Source organism: Cricetulus griseus, chromosome 2, assembly GCF_003668045.3.
Source record: "Cricetulus griseus strain 17A/GY chromosome 2, alternate assembly CriGri-PICRH-1.0, whole genome shotgun sequence".
Lineage (NCBI taxonomy): Eukaryota > Metazoa > Chordata > Mammalia > Rodentia > Cricetidae > Cricetulus > Cricetulus griseus.
Genome location: NC_048595.1, coordinates 232,977,204 through 232,996,720, shown reverse-complemented (window position 1 = coordinate 232,996,720; position 19,517 = coordinate 232,977,204). Strand labels below are relative to the sequence as shown.

Here is a 19,517-nt window from a genome sequence, read left to right as displayed (position 1 = left end):
CAGCAGTCTATGAGGTTAGGTAGCAGAGTCCTTAGTCAGTGTGTGTGTGTGTGTGTGTGTGTGTGTGTGTGTGTGTGTGTGTGTGTGTATGTGTGTGTGTGTCTATGGCTTAAAATTAAATTTAAAGGAAAGAAAGGAACATGTATCAGAAGATAACTTGGTTTAGTTTTTTCTCCCGTGGCAGAATAGAATATTCCTAACTGCTGGTGTTGAGCCTAGTTTTTCCTTTGACAGAAACTAACAGGGTCCTACATTTTAATTACATGGAAATGAAACCATCTCGATGATAATGACATGGGAAATGCTCCCATCATTAACCTTAACTGAGATCTCATTTGCAAATCCAACTTAATTAGGAACTGATTTCTCTGGGCCCAGTGGACTCCATCCATCCACAAAACTCAGCTCTTTTCCTCAGATGGAAACAATTTCTTTCTGACCCACAGAACTTAATATAAGTCTGCAAACTTTGAAAAATAAGTAAAAACCCATGATTTTAAACTCTGTTCTTCTCCCTCAGCTTACCCTTTTGCCTTATGACAAGCCACCAGCCTCCTGTACCTGCTGCCTATAGTATGACCTCACATGCTCTCTAGGCCAACTGTACCAAGTTTACTGCCATAGTCTCCAGCACTGGGCCTAGACCACTGAGGGACCTCAGCCACTCTGCATCTCAGTTTCACCCAACAAATGATCAGAGCAGAGCAGTGGTGCTGGGTGATGGTTTGGATTCAGGTCAGTGAGGGACATAGCACGCCCTGTGTAAGTGTTCTTAAGTGTTTACATCAATCTGTGTGGACATAGGAGAAGGAAGAAAGCAGAACCCCAGAACCTGGGTGATACTGGCCGTGCTTCCAGGCAAAAGGGGCATGGGAAGACGCATTTCTCAAGCCAGAAATTGGAATCTTTCTTTTTCCCTGACAATAAAGCCTGAGGCCCTGCTGCCTTGTGAAATGGCTTTACTGATGGGGAGTCACTCGTGACCTGTAATGAACTTCGGGGTGAGGATGTGTCTCATGATGTCTTCAGGGGAACAAGCTGACAGCCAGTCTGATGGCCACTGACTCCTGACAAAACATCCAAGCTTAGACATCCCCAGATACCACCTACAAGAAACTGGAAAAACCTGAAAAACCCTTTCTGGATCTCTGCAGAGAATGTGTCTGAGTACCCCCTGCTAGTGACAGGCATTGTTTCCAGCAGAGGAAACATGCAACTTTGCTAAAACAGACTAATGGAGAAAATACTCAGCTTAAAGACCAATGACCTGGTTGGTTGGGGAATCCCTTCCATGTTTCCAGAACGATTCATCATCATTTTGCTTTATGTCATCTCAAAAAGTTTGTTGTCATCTTTGCTGGTTAATATAATGCAAAGCTCAACAGAAGCAAAATGGGGCTCCTGATGTAATACCAAGAAAAAAGACAAAAAAATAGACTAAGAGAAGACGGTGTGTAATAGGATCCCATTTACAGCCATTTGCAGCACAAAGCCTGGACTGTTGCACAGTAAGTGTATCAATTATTTATCACCTTCTTGTAAGTCTGCACCATTGTCCAAACAATGGATTTTTTTATTTTTAAGTCAAGACTAGTTTTGCCACCTCTCACTTGTTCCAAATGTTCAGCTCCAAACACCACCACGGGGTTCAGGTGGGCCAGGTGGCAAGACTCCTAACCCACTCAGATTCCAGGAGGCCCTGGCAGGCAGCAGTGGCCTTGGCCATGTGGTCCTTCTTGCTGGTGGTGAGCTGACCTTGTTACAATGCCTGTTAGTAACCTACAATAACTCACAATGAACTAACAGACCAAAGATGCCAGTTCACCAGATTGTAGGTGACTTTGGCCATCACCATGCCCTTGGGCAGACACTCAGAAAATTTGGAATATTCCTACAAGGAATATGGAGTGAGTCCTACAGCAGTTTTACCTATGATGAATCTCATTTTCACAAAAAGAAGGGGCAACTCAACAGAAAAATGATGATGCTTTCAACAAGTGGTCTTGGAATGATTGGGCACCCACCTGCCAAATACCACCAACAAAATGTTCCTCAACGCAACCCTCACCCATATAAAAGTCACTGAAACTGATCATAAATCTCTACTGACACTGAAAAGTTCTAAAATTTTAGAACCCGTGGCAGACAAGGGTTTCCTAGACCTGACATTAAAAGCTGGTTCATGAAGAAAATAGGTAAATCAGACCCCATCAGAGCTCAATCTTCATGAAACACTGTTAGGAGTGTGAACAAATAAGCTACAGAATGAGAGAAATTATTTGCATTTTGTGGAGTCTGAAAGTACAGTAGTGGTCCTGAGACCAGAGAGAGAAAGGGGTAAGGGGCCAGGGCCTAACTAGGACAATTCTGCTAAAGAACAAAGGGTTGGGGCCAGGTGGTGATGGATGCACAGTTGCCACTGAACTGATTCCTCAAAAATGATTAGAATGTGACCCTGTGTCCTGTGCATTTTAAGAGCTCAGATACACACCTGGTCTGGCCCATGTAGCCTCTTGCCCTAGCCCAGGATGTTGCAGCTATGGCAACTAGGGTGGCCTCTTGTCTTTTGCTAGAGTCACCACAAAGCTAGGTCTAGAGTAGGGGTATGTCCCAAGGTGTGACTGTCACCAAAGAATTGCCACCCTTTGTGTCTGTTCCCAACTGCACTTCAGGCCCATGCTGCACTTGAGGAAGCCAAAGCCTGGTCCACCCAGCAGCTTGCCAAGGGCTTCTAGGGTTCTGGCATCAGGTCCTGATGAGTGTCTCCCTACTGGGTTCTGTTTCTAGCTCTTCCTGCACACTGCTGTAGGAGGAGGGTTTTGCTATTGCCCTCCTTCACCCTCTCTCTAGCTGCAGAGTGCCACCATGCGAGTCCAACAGTTAGCACTCTGGGGCCTGCACAGGCCTGTCTTTTTTTCCTATGAAATAGTAAAACCAGATGAAGGCATGAGGTGCTCTGGAAGACTCGGACGGGCAATCCATCATGGCAGTACGTGCTACCTGGGTCAGGAGGCAGTGGCATGTGTGGAAGGGAGGCCATCCTAACTAAGCAAGAATGATGTGTTAGGAACACTCCAGGGTGGAAGCCGAGGCCCCAGCCACCTTCCCACGAAGGTTCTGGTGGGAAAACTCACAGAACAGTGTGATGGTCCCGTGCATACTGTGCAATCATAACCCACATTAAATGGCCTTATTGTGTTTTCTAAACTAACATATAGCAAAATGGGCTTGCCTTGTGTAGAGTTCTATGTTTTAACAGATGTATAAGCTTGTGTAGCTACTACAATAGATATATATCAACCTAAGACCCTTCCTTGTGCACTCAAAATTCCCCTTTCTTTCATCTCCTAACTACAGCCATGCCTACTCTAGTCTCCCTCACCATAGGATGGGCGTCTCAAGAATGTCACATAAAAAGAGGATACATGTAAACATGGGGTGTTATTGTGTGTTTCTAAACATTGTTTTATAGCTAACTAGCATTCCGATGAATAAGCATACTGTAGTGTGTTGATTCTCTTGATGAAGATTTGAGTTGCTGATAGTTTGCAGGAATTAAAAAGTTCTACAAACCTTCATGTACAGGCTTTGAGTGGATATAAGTTCTTCATTTAAGATCTAAATTATTTTCCTTCAAATAATTAGTGACCAATACAATCATTTAAAATCATTTTCAAAATACAGCATTTCTCTCTCATCCTTCAAAGCATGGAATGGGACTGCAGGGCCATCCAGGCAACATGCAGTGGGTGCTGTAAGAAACTGCTGAGTTGTTTTTCCCAGTGACTGTGCTGTTTTGTGTTCCCAAAGTAATGCATGGAGTTCCACTTGCTCCCTGTGCTAGCTAGCCAACACTTGGTATTGGCATTTATTCTTAGATATCTGAATAGGTGAGTAATAGCATCTCATGGCTCCTGTTTGTGTGGTCTCAGTGACTGCTGGTATGGAGCAGCTGTTGCTCTTGTGCTAATTTGTTTGCCACACATCCTTGGTGAAATGTTTGTTGAAGTGTTTGGTCCAGTTTTTTTGTTTATTTGTTTTTTGTTTTGTTTTGTTTTTTGGGTTTTTTTGTTTGTTTGTTTTGTTTTGTTTTGTTTTTTTGAGACAGGGTTTCTCTGTGTAGCTTTAGAGCCTATCCTGGCACTCACTCTAGAGACCAGGCTGGCCTCAAACTCACAGAGATCTGGCTGCCTCTGCCTCCCGAGTGCTGGGATTAAAGGCATGAGCCACCAATGCCCAGCACTTCAGTCCAGTTTTTAACCATTTTATTTTCTTACTGAGTTTTGTGTTTCTGAAAAAACTAGTTTGTGTTTAATTTTTTCCTCACATGTTATTTGTAAGTAATTTTCTTCAGTCTGTCAGTTGTCTGTTCACTCCTAAGAGTGTTTCATGTAAACAGTGTTGAGCTCTGATGGGGTCTGATTTAACTATTTTCTTGATGAACCAGCTTTTGGTGTCATTCTAGGAAACCTTGCTTGATTACTATAGTTATGTAATAAAACATGAAAATAAAACCATGTGATTTGGGTAACTTCTATATTGTTACAGTGTTTTAGCTATTTTGATTCTTTTGCATTCCCATTTAGGTCAAGATTAGTTTGTCAGTACTTAATCAAAATCCTACTTACAATTGCATTAAATAGGTAGATAGCTTTGACATCTCTGCTGTTTGGGTCTTCCAATCCATGAATATAGACTGTCTCTCCACTTAACTCTTCTTTGGTCTCTTTTCTAGTTTCTAAACTAAACATTCCCTATATGTCACTATTGTGTTTTGTTCTGGGGTACCAGAGGCTGATCCCAGGACTTTTCACAGGCCAGGCAAGTGTTCTATGGCTATGATATAACTCAGGCCAAATGCTATTAGTGCTTTGTAGGTTCTGTCCTGTCCCTGGATCTAGTGGCATTTAAATTTTGTGTTTGTGTTTTGCTGTTTATTACTATTATATAGGAATATGATTGCCTAAATACCTTTTGATTCAAAAAATCTGCAGATATAATATAGAAAAGCAGATCTAATTACATTGCTACTTCAAATTATCTGTGGAACAGTGTAGACCCAAAAACCCAAGTCAGTGCCCTAGTCACTGTTCTTCCTCAGTATATATGCCATCCATGTGCATGACCCTTAGCATGTAGACTGCTTCATGCTTAGGTACTATATTAAAAGAGATCTGTGCAGGCCACACAGTAATCACCCATAGCAGATGCTTCTTGCAAAGTCTATTCCCTGACCCCAGATTCCATAGCTCTACCTACAAAACTCTTAAAATATTTAAATTACTTTTCTCCCAAAAGTTTGATGCCTGTGTATTTGTTTTGGCAGCACTAAAATTGGAGTGATACAAAGAAGATTAGCATGGCCCCGCCCCAAATGTTAGCTGTCTTAGGGTTTCTATTGCTGTGAAGAAACACCATGACCACAGCAACTCTTATAAAGAAAACATTTAATTGGGGGTGGCTTTCAGTTTCAGAGGTTCAGTTATTGTCATCATGGCAGGACATGGCAGCATGCAGGCAGACATGGTTCTGGAGAAGGAGCTGAGAGTAGAGAAGGAGTTACATTTTGATCCCCAGGAGACAGGAAGTGAACTGAAACACTGGTTTTGGCTTGAGCATATATGAGACCTCAAAGCCCACCTCCACAGTGACATACTTCCTCCAACAAGGCCATGACGACTCCAACAGAGCCATGCCTACTAATGATGCCACTCCCTATGAGCTTATGAGGACCAATTACATCCAAACTACCACACTAGTGAACAATGTTTTCACTATAGGAACAAGTAACAAAACTGTAACCTTTCTTTAACAGCCAGAGCAGAAGTATCTTATTTCCACTATGTTTCTCCAAATCTCTCAGTGCAACCATGCTTCCCCAGCATGAAGTCTGTGACTTGAGTGAGCAGCGGCTCCTTCAAAAACTGAACACATGTTTAAGCATTTCTTCCAGTTTAAGACAGAATCTTTTCTGTGGCTTGAAAACTAACATAAAGCAAGAACCTGGATAAAGGCTGGGTTAGTGGCGGCGGGCGGCGCTTAACCGTTTCAGACTGACAACACATGCCTAGAAGTAATGCCACCTGGTACCCCACATTAGGCAGAGGCTTCTCCAAACTGGTGATCTACTGCTGTGACACCGCCAAGGGCCAGCTGGTAAGGGGATGGCAGAGGACATGTGTGGTAGTTGGCAAAGCTCAGACTCCTCACAGCCACTAAGTTAGAGCAAATGGCATTCTCTGTCCACAGCAGGCCACTGGACACAAGTGGCATGAAGGAGAATGGGCCTTAGAGTGTTGCAGGGCATGAGCTGACTGTCAGGGTGGGAAGAATGGGAAGGAGAGGAAAACAGAGAAGCCACTTAGGTAGCACCAGCTGGAGGTGGGCTGGGAACACAGAGTTGGGCCTTGAAGAGTAAGTGAGCAGATTTGGCATGTGGTCATTGGGAAACAGTGAGCTCTGTGCAATAGAGGGAGGGGAGAGGGAGGGCAAGAACTGTGCTGAAGTCAGGAGTGGATGAACAGGGGTAAGGTGACTGGGAACAAACCTTGAAGTGCGGAAACCCACAGCTAGGATCACATAACTACTAACAAGTGCTCTGTCTTTTGTTGTCTATAATGAAGGGTATGGAGTAGACATTTGTCCATGCCCTCAGGGTGAACAACACAGAAGGTGAAACTATGTTAGCTGTTTAGTTCATCTCAAAGAGGACCATGACTTAACAGACCCAGAGAAAAGCTGAGTGTTTGGCAAATGGTTTCCAATGCAACCTTAGTTATCACCCACGGTGTTTCACCCATTACATACACCCTCATAGGTTCCAGAGAAGCAGCACTTGGCTTTCTAGTGACAAACTCCTCAAGGGAGCAACACACATACAGAGAGACAGGATACTGCTAGGGACCAGACTGCCATCTCAGAATCTGTCGCTGTGACCTCTGCAGACAGGCTACATATATCACTCCTGTTGTCATTCTTGCTGCTGGATGAGGTTCTCCCAGGCACAACGGTGACTCTGCATATGTGCAGCAGAGAGAGAGACGAGGGAATGTATGCAGTCTCCTCCTGGACTCCTGTTATTTTCTGAGAACTGTGGTGTTGTGAAGTCTCTTTGCAGGCTTCTTCCCAAGGGTGCCTAGTTGGATGTAGACTCTTCCTGTGTCACTGTGCATTTCACTGAGTTGAGCACAGATGTTGAGTGGCATCAAGGACAGCATCAGGCAAAAGCAGAGCCAGCTCAGCCTCCCCTCCGAGCTTGTGCTCACTTGGGATAAATCACTGCTGCAATGTTTGCTAGAGAGTCTTATTGGCTGTATTCACTGACCTAGAACCTTCTGGTTCTGTGGACTATGAATGCTGAGACCAGACAGACACTCACACCAGGTATCACTCTTTACTTCCATCTTACTCAAGATGGAGAAGTGAGAGTAGCAGACTCAGGACCCTAGCTCATGACACCGCCACTCCAAAGCTAACAGACTCCCTCTGCCAGGGACGACTTCAGAAATAGAGAGTAGCCACTTGACAAGCTGTGGTTGTGCCACCAAGCGTGCTCCACTAAGCTGTCTGGTAACACGCCAGCAGCTTCCCAGTCACCAGGATGCACAGAGTAGAGACCCACCTTCCTCAGGCATCATTATTCCTTCTGCATATGGAAGGAACTTCTAAACTTCTACAGACCTTCTACATGTCCTCTTCATCCTAAGCTGCATGCTTCTCTTTCAGGACTCACACACATCAAGAACTACCCACTATGGCTCCCTGCCCCAGAAGTCGCAGCACGGCCGCACCCAAGATGAAAACCCAGTAGTTCACTTCTTCAAGAACATTGTAAGTGACCATGCACAAGGGCACCAAGAAATCATCAAAGGAAGGGCTGCTGGATCCAGAGAGGCCTTAGCTCACCCGTGGCTTCCTGGGATCCTTCTCAGGGTGCAGCTGGCCTGAGAGACAACAGTAGGAACTTGGTCACAAGGATTCCAAGTCCCAAAGAGCACTCTTAGCTGCATCTGCCATGTAACAAACTGTGTATTCTAATAAGAATTCAATCTTCCTAAAACCAGACAGCTAGTTGATGCTTAAGTAAAAATATAGGCTTTGTGACCCTGAGAAGGAATAATGATGCCAGTGGCATTGCCCAGGAGGATTGAAGGGTGAGCAGAGAAATGCAGAGAGTTTTACGCCAACAAAACTGTTTTGTGTGGCATTGTAATATAGGACACAGGACATTCACCTATAAACGTAGGTTGCAAACCATATAGGGGAATCCTAATGTATCTAACTGATAACAATAATACTCCAGTATTTGTCAGTTACAACAAATCATATTAATACTGATGTTAAATAGCAGAAACTAAGCAGATAGGTGGGGATGCCATGTGGGTAAAGGGGAAAAAATGAATGATTTCATTACAATTTCTCTGTAAACATAAACTCCTCCACAAAACAAATGTCTTAGTTACCTTTCTATTGTTTGATAAGACACTATGACCAAGGTAACTTATAGAAGAGAGAGTCTATTTTGGGTTTACAGGTTAGAGGGTGAGCCAATGACCGTCATGGCAGGGGGGGCAGGCAGGCCTGGCACTGAGACAATAGCTGATAGATCACGTTTGAGACATATCATGAGGCAAAAACGGGGTAGAGGGGGAGATAGAAATAGATAGATGATGATAGCTAATAGGATAGAGAGAGCTGATAGATAGATAAATAGACAGACAGACAGACAGACAGACAGACAGACAGATAGAACAATAAGTGGTAATGACCCAACCCACCAACCCAGTGACACACCTCTTCCAACAAGGCCACATTTCTAATCCTTCCCTAACAGTTCCACCAACTGGGGACCAAGCACTCACATATACCAGCCTATGGGGGTCATTCTCATTCAAACCACCAAAGTAAAGTTTATGAAAAACTAATGATAAGGAGCTGGATAGACAGCTTAGTAATTAACAGAGCATACTACCTGTCTTAGTTATATTTTCCATTGCAATAAAGCACCATGGCCAAAGACAAAGGGAGGAAAGGGTTTATTTCATTCACACTTCTGTATCACAGTCCATCCTGGAGGCAGTCAGCGCAGGAACCTGGAGGCAGGAGCTGAAGCTGAAGCTGTTTACTGATTTGCTCAGCCTGCTTTCTTATGCACCACAGGACCGCCTCCCCAGGGTTGGCGCTGATCACAATTGCCTGGGCCTTCACACATCAATCATTAATTAAGAAAATACACTTCGCGTTTGCTTACAGACAAATCACATGGAAGAATTTTCTCAGTTAAGACTGCCTCTTCCCAAATGACTCTATTTGTGTCAGGCTGACATAAAACTAGCCAGCACACTGCTCTTACGAAGGATCTAAGTTCAGTTCCTATCATCCATGCTGGGTGGCTCGTGACTGCCTATAACTAACTCCAGCCCCAATACCATCTCTAACCTCCATGGGCACCTGCACTCACGTAGACAACCCACACACGGACCCGTAAACCAGACACATTAAAATGAGGCATCGTGTTAAAGGTACCAGCGGGTGCACCACTTCCTGCCCCAGGAAGGGCATGATACAGAGGCATGTGTTAGCTTCCGATGCCTCACAGACTGGAGCCATGTCTGTGGACATAAACTAGTGGAACCCTCTGAGAGACGGTGGGACTGCCTACAGAAGAGTAACTGCAGCCCACCCCCTCTGTCTTCCAGGTAACACCTCGCACGCCACCTCCATCCCAAGGAAAGGTAAGACCTTAAATGTTTTGATCAATTGTCGATCAATACATATACTAACCCTGAAGTCCAAACTTCCTTCTGAATGGAACTGGGCTCAGGGCTCCCTGAATCCATCCCAGTCTTGCCCCCAGAGGTTCCCAGTGGGACACAGCGGCAGTGGGTCTCCAGCTGTGTACACAAGGCCCGTGCATCTCTGCCTTGCTCCCTGAGGCAGGATCTGTTGGAGCTTCAGGTGACCCTGCCAACCTCTGGATGTGGGACACTTGAGGGAGTCTGCTCCTACCTGGGGGAGGCATGCCATTTTGGTTGTTCCCGTTGGTTTCAGGACTTTGCCATGGGTGATCAACACCACATCGTCACTGTTTCTTTCGTCACTGTTTCTTTCTCTTCCTCACAGGGGAGAGGCCTGTCCCTCAGCAGATTTAGCTGGGTAGGTGACAACTGTGTTTCCTCTGCTTCCTCCTCCTCTGCAGCCTGCATAGCCCGCTGAGTTCTAAGTTCTTTCAGTTGCTTAACACTGGCCTTTTCTTTCCCTGCCCAGCCCAGCTCGCCAACCACAGATAACAGGCTGTTTATCTGTTCTAGGGCAGGGACGAAGCCTTTCAGCGTTGATTGCTGCCAGGCTGAGACCTGGGCACTGCCAAGCCCTATGCTTCCTCCCCACAAGGGTTCTGAGCACCTTCCCAGGGAAGGACCATATCACACTGGAGTGAATCCCTAATTCCTCTCCAGTGGTTGTGATGCGAAAAGCTAGTCCCAACAAAACAAACACAGAACGATGCTGGCCACCCCTTAAATCAGTAGTGCAGACGCGATGGAAAAGATACTAAACTCTGTTGTTTCATTTCTAATACCCCTTCTCCCTGTTAGTCCAGGAGATTTGGGGTTTTGTTTGTGTCTTAGTAGTGACTAACACCTCGGAAATAAACCACCAAGAAAGATCCCTTAGGGGTTTTAGATTTTTAGACACAAAAGCAAAGTTCCAATGAAGATTTTAATTGACTGAATGGCTTGGCTTCTTAATATTAGCAACTTTTGATGTTTGTGCCAATTTTAAGTGCTTACTGATAAATCCTAACCAAATGTATTGACCCCAGCTGCTAGCATATACTAGATATGGCTCTTTCCCTTGTAAATAGCTATAATTCTCAGGGCTACACAGATGCACAAACACCAGCCTGTTAGCCAGAGGTGGGGGCAGGGTGAGAGGGTGTTGGTCTGTGAACAGTGAGTATAGAGGTCACCTGTGCCCGCCAAACAACACACAGGAGAATGGAGAGGAGGAGGGAAGAGGGAGAGAAAAGAAAGAGGGACCAGTAGAAACAGCAGTAAAAAGAGAACAGGAGTGGAGTGTGGGGCACACATCTGTAACGCCAGAACGCAGTAAGCAGAGGCAGGAGGATCGCTGAAAGATCAAAGTGAGCGTTTATAGTGGACACAACAGAGTTGCCCCGTCTCAAAAAATAAAAATAAAAAAGGGAGGTGTACAGGAGGAAGGATTACTTGAAAGACAGGAGATTCCGTGGAACTCCAGCACTTTCTCACATTGAACTACGAACCATTTGCTGGAAGATTTTATGCGAATGCACATTGGCCCTGATGTTTTTCCTCACACGGTAAATTTTCAAAACCAATGATAGTAAGGCAGGCATCTACCTAGATCCCTCTGGTAGCCTCTTTTTGTTTTTAATTTTGTGTGCCATCAGGAGACAAGAATGTTGTTGAAGAATGACATCTGTTTCCAGCCAGAATTCTTACTTTAGCTCCTGCTGTTTATGTCTTAATTGTCTAGGTGTGAGTTGCCAGGGCATTGTGCAAAGACTGGATGTGAAGGGGTGGAAGGAAAACACTTCATCCTGGCCCTGGGGAAGCCCTTTGACCCACCAGCAACGATCTCTGAGTTCTCTGGTTATGGTCTATTAAGGGCCCCTGGGTCTCTCTTTGTCCAAAGTTCTTCCAGGTTTTCATTGTCTGTTTTCAGGATGGCCTTCTTGTCTGGCGTTTCAGAAACTTCCCTCTTGCTTTCTGATTTCTCTGCTGTATGTATCCTGATGATGTCTAGGCTTTCCAAGGTAAAAGCGCCTGGGAAAGTTCCACACTGGTCTGGAAGTTCAGCTGAAATCAGGTCTCAGAAGCTCTTGGTTTGGGAGAGAAGCCATACCCTAGAACAAAGGGACCCAGCATTCACCCAGAGAAGCCTGTTCTTCTGTCTCTTAGCTGCCTGGGTGTTTGGTGCCACACTCCCCAACTGCCACAACCCCTCTATGTGGCGTGCAGGGGTCCGTGTGTCCAAGATGCCTCCAGGATGTATGAGTGGCTCTAGCTGACCCCAAGGGTCCAGCTTAGACCTTCCCTTCCATTTGCCCCCATCCCTTACCTCATCCAACCACCTGGAAATGAAAGGGATCCCTGGCAGCCAGGGGGCCTCTATCTGTCCCAAACATATGCTGAAGAGAAAAGTTTACAAGTAGCTGGCGTAGGGGAGAATGTTAGATCATATGTCCTGGGTCCTAGCTTCCATCCTGCCCCAAGCAAACCTTCTCAGAAGTGCCTGGAATTCAAGATGGCAGGTAGCTGGATTGCTCTCAAGATCCTCCTTGCCTAAAACACTTTCATGACTCAGCAAGGCTAGTATGCTGAGGCTGAGGGTTGCTTCTGATGCTGGAGCTATTAGCATTTAGCAGGTTAGCAATAACTAGTTTCCAGCTTCCTTTTGTCAAAACCCAAGGCAAAACCTTGGGGTAGAATTCTGTGAGGCAGAGAGAGTCTTTCTGGTCAACCTCCAGGCGTGCACACTGAGACTGGGTAAACACCTTATCCAGAAAGCTGGTATCTTCACTCAAGATTACCTCGGGTGCTCTTCTTTGTGAATAAGCCAGTGCTGGGACCCAGAGAGTCTTGTACTCTAGTCCTCACTGTCCATGGCTGCAACCCACAAGGGGTGACCCTCTCAACAGAGTTACTGTGGGGGTGGGGGTCTGTGGACCAATGGAGGCAGGAAAGGGTGCCTGTCCTCCTTAGTGGTCACTTTCATAAGGACAAAGTGCTGCCCCTCCTGTGAATGAAAGTACAGTACTAATACCACTGTGCCCGAAAATGAGGCTCACAGAGGCCCACACCTGCCCAAGGTCACCCACCTAGAAAAGGAGAGGAGCTGCTACTAGGTGCAGCTTGCTTCCTGCACAGTGTCAGCTGCCCATGGCACCAAATAGAAACCTGACTCTAGGTCTCACCATGGCCATCATAGAGAGGCTACCCTGGGCCAGAGCCTGGGAAATCAGTCTTTTACTTTAGGAAAGGTAAATCTCACAGAGTCCAGAGACTTCTCCTTCTCCCAGGCCCCAGAGGCAGCAGAGTGTGGGTAAGCAGAATCTGAACCGTGTAAGAATAGCAGAAACGAACTTGAGGGCCAGGCACAGGGTGACCCTCCTAGCCCCTGAGCGCCAGCACCTTTGGGGTGCTTCTTCCACTGATGAGGGTGGGAGGCCCTTTGTGGGAATTTGAGAAATGTTCATCTTTTTCTCACGAAGACGCCCTGGATGGAGCGCAGCAACTGCCTGTAAAATGGGGCAGGGGCTTGTGCCTCACCACACACAGCATCACCTGGCCCAGGCCAGAGCCTTTTCTTTGTTCTCCAGCAACACCCACTGATGGACTTGGGGACAGGCACTTCTCCAGGCCCTCCCCATCAGAGCTCCGTGCTGCTCTGGCTCCTGAATGACTCACCAATGCTACCTGGTGGCTCTTGTTCCCCTGGTGGCAACTGTGAGCTGGACACTGAGCTCTGGTCTTTTCTTGCAGGGGGCCGAGGGGCAGAAGCCAGGATTTGGCTATGGAGGCAGAGCTTCCGACTATAAATCGGCTCACAAGGGATTCAAGGGGGTCCACGACGCCCAGGGCACGCTTTCCAAAATCTTTAAGCTGGTAATGTAACATTTCGACCATGGGGAACACCTGGGCACCTCTGTGGGAAGTGGGGGCCTGGAGCCATGCTCTGGGTTCACTGTGCCCCACTCCTCCAGGCACAACCATGACCCCAGAGTGATGCCAGGGGTCAGGAAGAACATTAGTGAAAGACAAATTCCAGAATCCCCAGCTAAGCTTAGCTAAAGGTTCAGTCATTTCCTCCACCACCTACAACTTGCCTTCCCTTGCTCTTAGCCAACATAGCTGGGCCTTCCTTCTCGGTTTCCTAGGAAACTAATGTGGAGCCAAGAGCCTTTTTAAGGATGCCACTGTGCGATGCACACTGTACCTCTTTTCTCCCTAGAGGTGGAAGTCAGGTGGGCCACTGACCTGGATCCCCAACCAAGAGCCTAGGTATAAATTGTAGCCCCTGTATGTGGGAGTGGCTGACAGGAGCCCCCTGATGGAGGTTCACTAGAATTACTCAAGGGGACCCAGGAAGAACCAAGGAGAGGCCTGTTATTGGCTGCATCGGTACCAGAATCATACAGACCCAGGAATAAATGCCAGGGCCACTGGTTGTTAGTCTGTGACCTCAGCTCATGACTTCTCTGAGACACAATTTCCTCATCCATAGTGTAGGGGGCCATGTGCCAATTTATGTCATATCTGTTGAGGTGGTGGTGAAGGTCCTAGCAAGCAGTAGCTGTTAGACAAAGCAGTGCTGGCCTGGCACAGAAAACCTCAGAGTGTAGCTCCTAAAAGGTCACCTGGAAGTGAAAACTAGTGCTTGGAGGTGTCCTGTCTCCTCCCTAGGGAGCTCCAAGGTGAGGTCTTTCGTGGAGGAACATGGGCACCCAGGCCAGGCTTTGACTCTGAACCAAGTCCCGAGTTTACCCCAATGAAAGCTACCCTCTCAACAATTCTCTAGCACTCTACATCCCCAGTGGCCAAGGTGACCACCGTCAGGACAGCCAGGATACTCTGGGCCAGGGCTGCCTTCCTAAGAGGAGGACCTAGAGAGCTAGCAGGCAGGGTCAAGATCTCTTGAATCTGAGAAGCCAATTCAGGTGTCCTGGGACTCAGCAGTTCAAGGGAAGACATTCTGTACAAGACAGAGGCCAAGGTGCCAGGGAAGCGTGTGTAGGGGGTGCTGTATCTCTAGAGTGGGGATGTGATACTTTGATAAATTACAAAAGAGGTGTCATCATACATGTAGGAAAAGCGCTAAAGGCAGCGGAATGTATGGAGGGGCCTCAGAGGGTTCTAGGAGAATGATACAACCAGCCAAGCCGCCTTTGACATGCTGGGCCAGAAGGAGAGAAGGAGCCCCTAGAAGGAGATGCTTGAGTCTGATCCTGATTGAGGGTGTTCCAGGGACCTGACGGCAGATGAGGCCGCATTCAGGTGTAAGGTAATGGTGGCATGTCTCGACAGAAATGAGGAAGAGTGGCACCTGGGTTGCAGAATCTCTGGCTGGATGGTAGAGAAGAAACTGGGGATCTGGTACCATGGCTGAATCTCCAGTTATGAGTTCACGTCATGGGGCCTCTAGGCTGGAAGGAAGCAGGGTGCAACACATCAGTGTCTTTCCTAGCAGCTGTTAGAGTGGCTTCCCGTGCTAACTTAAGTCTCTGAGGCACTTGTTATCCCTGAGCCCATGGCTCCTGATGGTCCTGGCACTAAGAGCCACTGTCTAAGAAGGCCCCTTGGTTCTTAGGATGGCATCCAAAGCTACCATTCTCTCTTGTTTGTCCCTGTGCTCTGATGTCACAGGGGCAGATAGCAAGCACAGTCAGTCAGTTATTCTCTGCCCTCCACGGCCAGTTTCTTTTCTGATGCAAAGACAAACAACAGGGAACACAGAGGCCTGCAAACCAGAGCCCGCACTGCAGGGATAAACCTGTAGGACAGTATTCAGGCAGAGGTAGCCAATGGTTCAAGGAAAAGAACAAGAAGCTGTGCTGATTCCCAGACAATAGTGTGTACACCAGCTGCACCACAGCGTCCCAACCAGCTGTGCCAGCCCCACAGACTGGCCTTGGGTGGTGGGTTGAAGCTGTACTGTTCCCACAGACTGGTCTTGGGAGGTAGGTTGTAGCTGTACTGTTCCCACAGACTGGCTTTTGGATGGTGGACTGGAGATGTCCTCCTGGATTCTCATTCCACCTCTCCTGTTTCATGACTGAGGAGGCTGCATATTTGGGAGAAAGAGTCTCATGTTTAGACTCTGGTGTCTTTGCTTCTAATAAGAATGGGGTCATGACCTCTATTCTCAGACCATCTGTCAAACCATGGCTGACAATGTGGTGTGCAAAGATTCTGATCTGAGGTGTATATTTCCTAAGAGACTCACCACTGAAAGGTTTCACAGTTTGTGGCTGCTTGGGTCTGTGACACCATCTCGTTGACTTAATTCCCAAGTCATTCATTGCACAGATTTGCTAGTAGGGTGTGTCTATGGTCAGCACACACAGAGGGCAGGGACAGGCTTCTGAGTCCTCATTAAGCAGGTTCGTGAGTATCTGAGTCCAGACACCAAGGTGTATGGACTACACATTGCAATGTGCAACGAGACCCACATGCCTAAGGAAAGTTAGTCAGCAAGAAAGCTCCACACCTGTGATGTGAGCAGAAAGCCAACAAGTGACCACCCACTTTCTGTGTCAGGCAAAGGGTAGTTATTTCCCAGTCCCCAAAGAAGATCTGAGTAAGAAAATAAATTCTATCCCAGACATTCAAGTAAAAGGCCTTCTTGATCCACCTCCTGGGTTCTGAAAGTTGAGGATTCGGAAAGGTAGTTTCTCCAGCGACCTCTGAATGACCTCAAAGCCAATCTGGAGCTAGGTTCCCTAGACTTCCTGCTCCAGATGTTAGCATCTGCCATGGCAGCTGCATTCACCTGGGAGGCACAGATTCTCCCGCTACATAACTAGTCCCTTCACTCTGGGTTCTGAGTGTTAGACACACGGAGTGTGGCAGAATGGGCCTAGTGTGGGAGAATTGGCCTGCTCTGAGGTGAGATGCATGGCCATGGCTCATGGTGAAGGTGAAGGTGAAGTGGGCACTGTCCCATAGCTCTACTCAGGTCCTGTGTTCCTTGTGTGAGTGTGAGACAGCATTTCTTAAATAGGTCTGATAGCTTCCCTGGCTTTCTTTCTGTACACAACTTTGTGAATTGCTTTAAATGTCTATGTAGATCAAAGAAGACTGACAATTTCCAGTGCATGTGGTTATAATCAAAACGTATTACGTAGACAGCTCATGGTGGGCTGACAGGCTGCGTGGCCCGGCTGGAAGCAGGCTCAAAGGGTTCCCTGGCTCTTAACATCACTGCTGACACTGCTCCCTGCTTGTCATCCCCCCCCCCCCACTTTTAGCAGCTGGCTCTGAGGGAGGGGCTCAGAGCTACCAGTTTGGTGTGGCCTTTAGCACCTGGCTGGAGAGTCGGTGGTTCTCCCTGTGTTTGGGACCCACTCCTTATTTCCAGGTGCACAAAGAAATCTTTGCCTCTGTAGTGTGCCCATGAGGTTGTAGGGTCTCATGGGTACAAAGGTAACCAGACTCTCAGCAGATAATGCTCTCTTCATCTTCAGGGACAAGTCAACCTCTAGCTGGTGAGCACAGAGGTGTCAATCATGGGGCCTAAAGCCCACCAAAGACAGATTCAGTGGCACAGAGACAAAACAAAACAAAACAAACATAACAGAGAACATGGAGGCAAAGGTACCCACCTTGCTGGCTATAGTCCTCACTCCCCTCCTCTAGCTGGCCGACCTTGGGCAAATGACTCTACTTCTCTGATCTTCTGACTTACATAAAAAAAGAAGTGTGTACTCAGGGTCGGCTCCAAGTCCAAGAAGGAAATCAGGTCGAAGGACCTCTGCTGGAGGCAGGTGCTCTGCCAACTGAGTTTCGAAAAAGAAGCCAAAACGACTCCCACACAAATCATCTGAGGCCTGGCTGGACGGCTTGTGATTGGACAACCACAGAACCAGCGCTGTGGAGGGGAAGTGACATCCCACAGGCCACACAGCCTCTTGCCTAACTCCTGTCTTTTCCTTTTCCCAGGGAGGAAGAGACAGCCGCTCCGGATCTCCCATGGCCAGACGCTGAAAGCTCCACCAGCTCAGCCTTCCCGAATCATACCCTCGGCTTCCTAATATAACCGCCTTAAACTTTTATTCTACCTGCACCAATGAGCTAGTTAGAGCAGACCCGCTGCTAATCCCGTGGAGCCACGCGCACGTGGTGGGGCCAGGCCCGTGGCACCCCGGTTGGTTAAAACTGTCCCTTTTCATTTGAAGATTGAGTGTCCTCTTCTTTGCCCTGCCTTGTTCCCTGTGTACCTTGGTCGACTCCGGAGATCCAAGTGCACGGAAACCCTTCCAAGTTCACCCCTACTCCGTCCTCAGACTTTCTTTTCACGGTGAGACGCACCCTTCCAGCTTCCGTGGGCACTGCGGATAGACAGGAACACCGCCAAGGAGCCAGAGAGCGTGGCGCAGGGGACTGTGTGGTCCAGGCTTCCTTTGTTTTCTTTCCCCTAAAGAGCCTTGTTTTTCCTAACAGGATCAGACAGTCTTGGAGTGGCTTATACACCGGGGGCTTGTGGTATGTGAGCGCAGGCTGGGCAGCTGTGAGAGTCCAGAGTGGGGTGACCCTGGGGACGCTTCCAGGCCAGCGGTTCCCTGCACCCCACCAGCTGATTTCGAGCGTGGCAGAGGGAAGGAAAGGGGCGAGCGGGCTGGGCAATGGCCCCAACAGGAAATGGGGACTTAGGGAAACACGCTGGAGATGTCATGTGTGGCTGCAGGATGTCACCATCTCTCCTCAGTGGCTCCTCAGGGCAGTTGCTTTTAAAAACCCCATTTCCTCTCAGAGCCCAGGGAGAGTCCAAGGACATGGCGCATCTCAAAGTGGGAATGCAGGAGTTCTCTGGAGGCCTCGCGGTGTCCCTCTGGCCACCACTCCCGTTGGGATGGCCAGCGGTAGCTCGCCATGGCAGTGCCCATTGGTACATACTAACCTCAGTGAAAAATAACATTCCCCTGCCTCCTAGAAACGACTGACTCATAGCTGATTTAGGAGTGTGCCTGTCACTGAGTCCCTACCCCGCATGCAGGGCTGGCCTGGGAGACCCCTCAGGGATGAGGAGCTCAGAATCCCACTCCTCTAATGTCCATGGACACCTCCCCATCCCTCTAACCTACTGACTATGTCTTTTGATTTAGCATGTCTCTTCTAGACCTTCCAAAGAGCCCCACACTGGCCTGTCGTCCTTGGAAGGAAGGTGGTGTTGATGTAGACCAACATGCATCTTGTTAATCTGTTCTAATTCTGAGTATCACGTGGGTTTAAGATAACACTCGTTAATACGTAGCCTCAATAGTGTGAGGGTAAGAGAAAAGCAGGGAAGAAAATTCCAGAAGTAAACCCTCTAGATCGTTCCACAGGAGCACTCTGCCTCCGATGTGACTGAACGTCCTTGCTCATGGCTTCATCCAGACAGCAGACACTGCAGAATGGCTGGACAGAAGCACCCACTGTTCTTGAATATTGAAATAAAATAATAAACTCGCAATGATCTTTGCGTAGATGTCTCATTTTGCATCCTGGCATGTAGAAACGAGCCCATATAGAGTGTGGCCTCATCACAGGACAGAGTATCTCCCTTTAGTCAGGAGTATAGGGTTGTTTCTCACTGACCTTAGGGGAACACCTCAGGGGCCGTGTTGAGGAGGTCATGCATTAAAAAGCCAAGTGGATAGAGTAGAGGCGACATGGGACAGTGATCCTCGGCACACAAGGGGAAGGATTTTCACTCACTCTAAGGACCATCTCCAAAGTCATTGTGCTAGGCAACACCCTGCAGAAGAGCAGGCT

The 19,517-nt window shown here is 47.6% G+C and overlaps 1 protein-coding gene across 6 annotated transcripts in view; it reads left to right on the top strand.

Moving 5' to 3' along the window:
- Window positions 1-19,218, top strand: part of Mbp (myelin basic protein) — a 110,741-nt gene extending 91,523 nt beyond the window's left edge. For 3 of the 6 annotated variants that reach the window (XM_027403695.2, XM_035440305.1, XM_035440306.1), the window contains exons 5-9: window positions 7,726-7,830; window positions 9,699-9,734; window positions 10,123-10,155; window positions 13,527-13,649; window positions 17,703-19,218. In XM_027403695.2, coding sequence (XP_027259496.1) covers window positions 7,726-7,830; window positions 9,699-9,734; window positions 10,123-10,155; window positions 13,527-13,649; window positions 17,703-17,747 — 342 coding nt within the window. In that variant the 3' untranslated portion in view covers window positions 17,748-19,218. The remainder of the gene's footprint in view (window positions 1-7,725; window positions 7,831-9,698; window positions 9,735-10,122; window positions 10,156-13,526; window positions 13,650-17,702) is intronic. The other 3 variants (XM_035440307.1, XM_027403697.2, XM_035440308.1) reach the window with 3 other exon arrangements.
- Window positions 19,219-19,517: the final 299 nt, after the last annotated feature.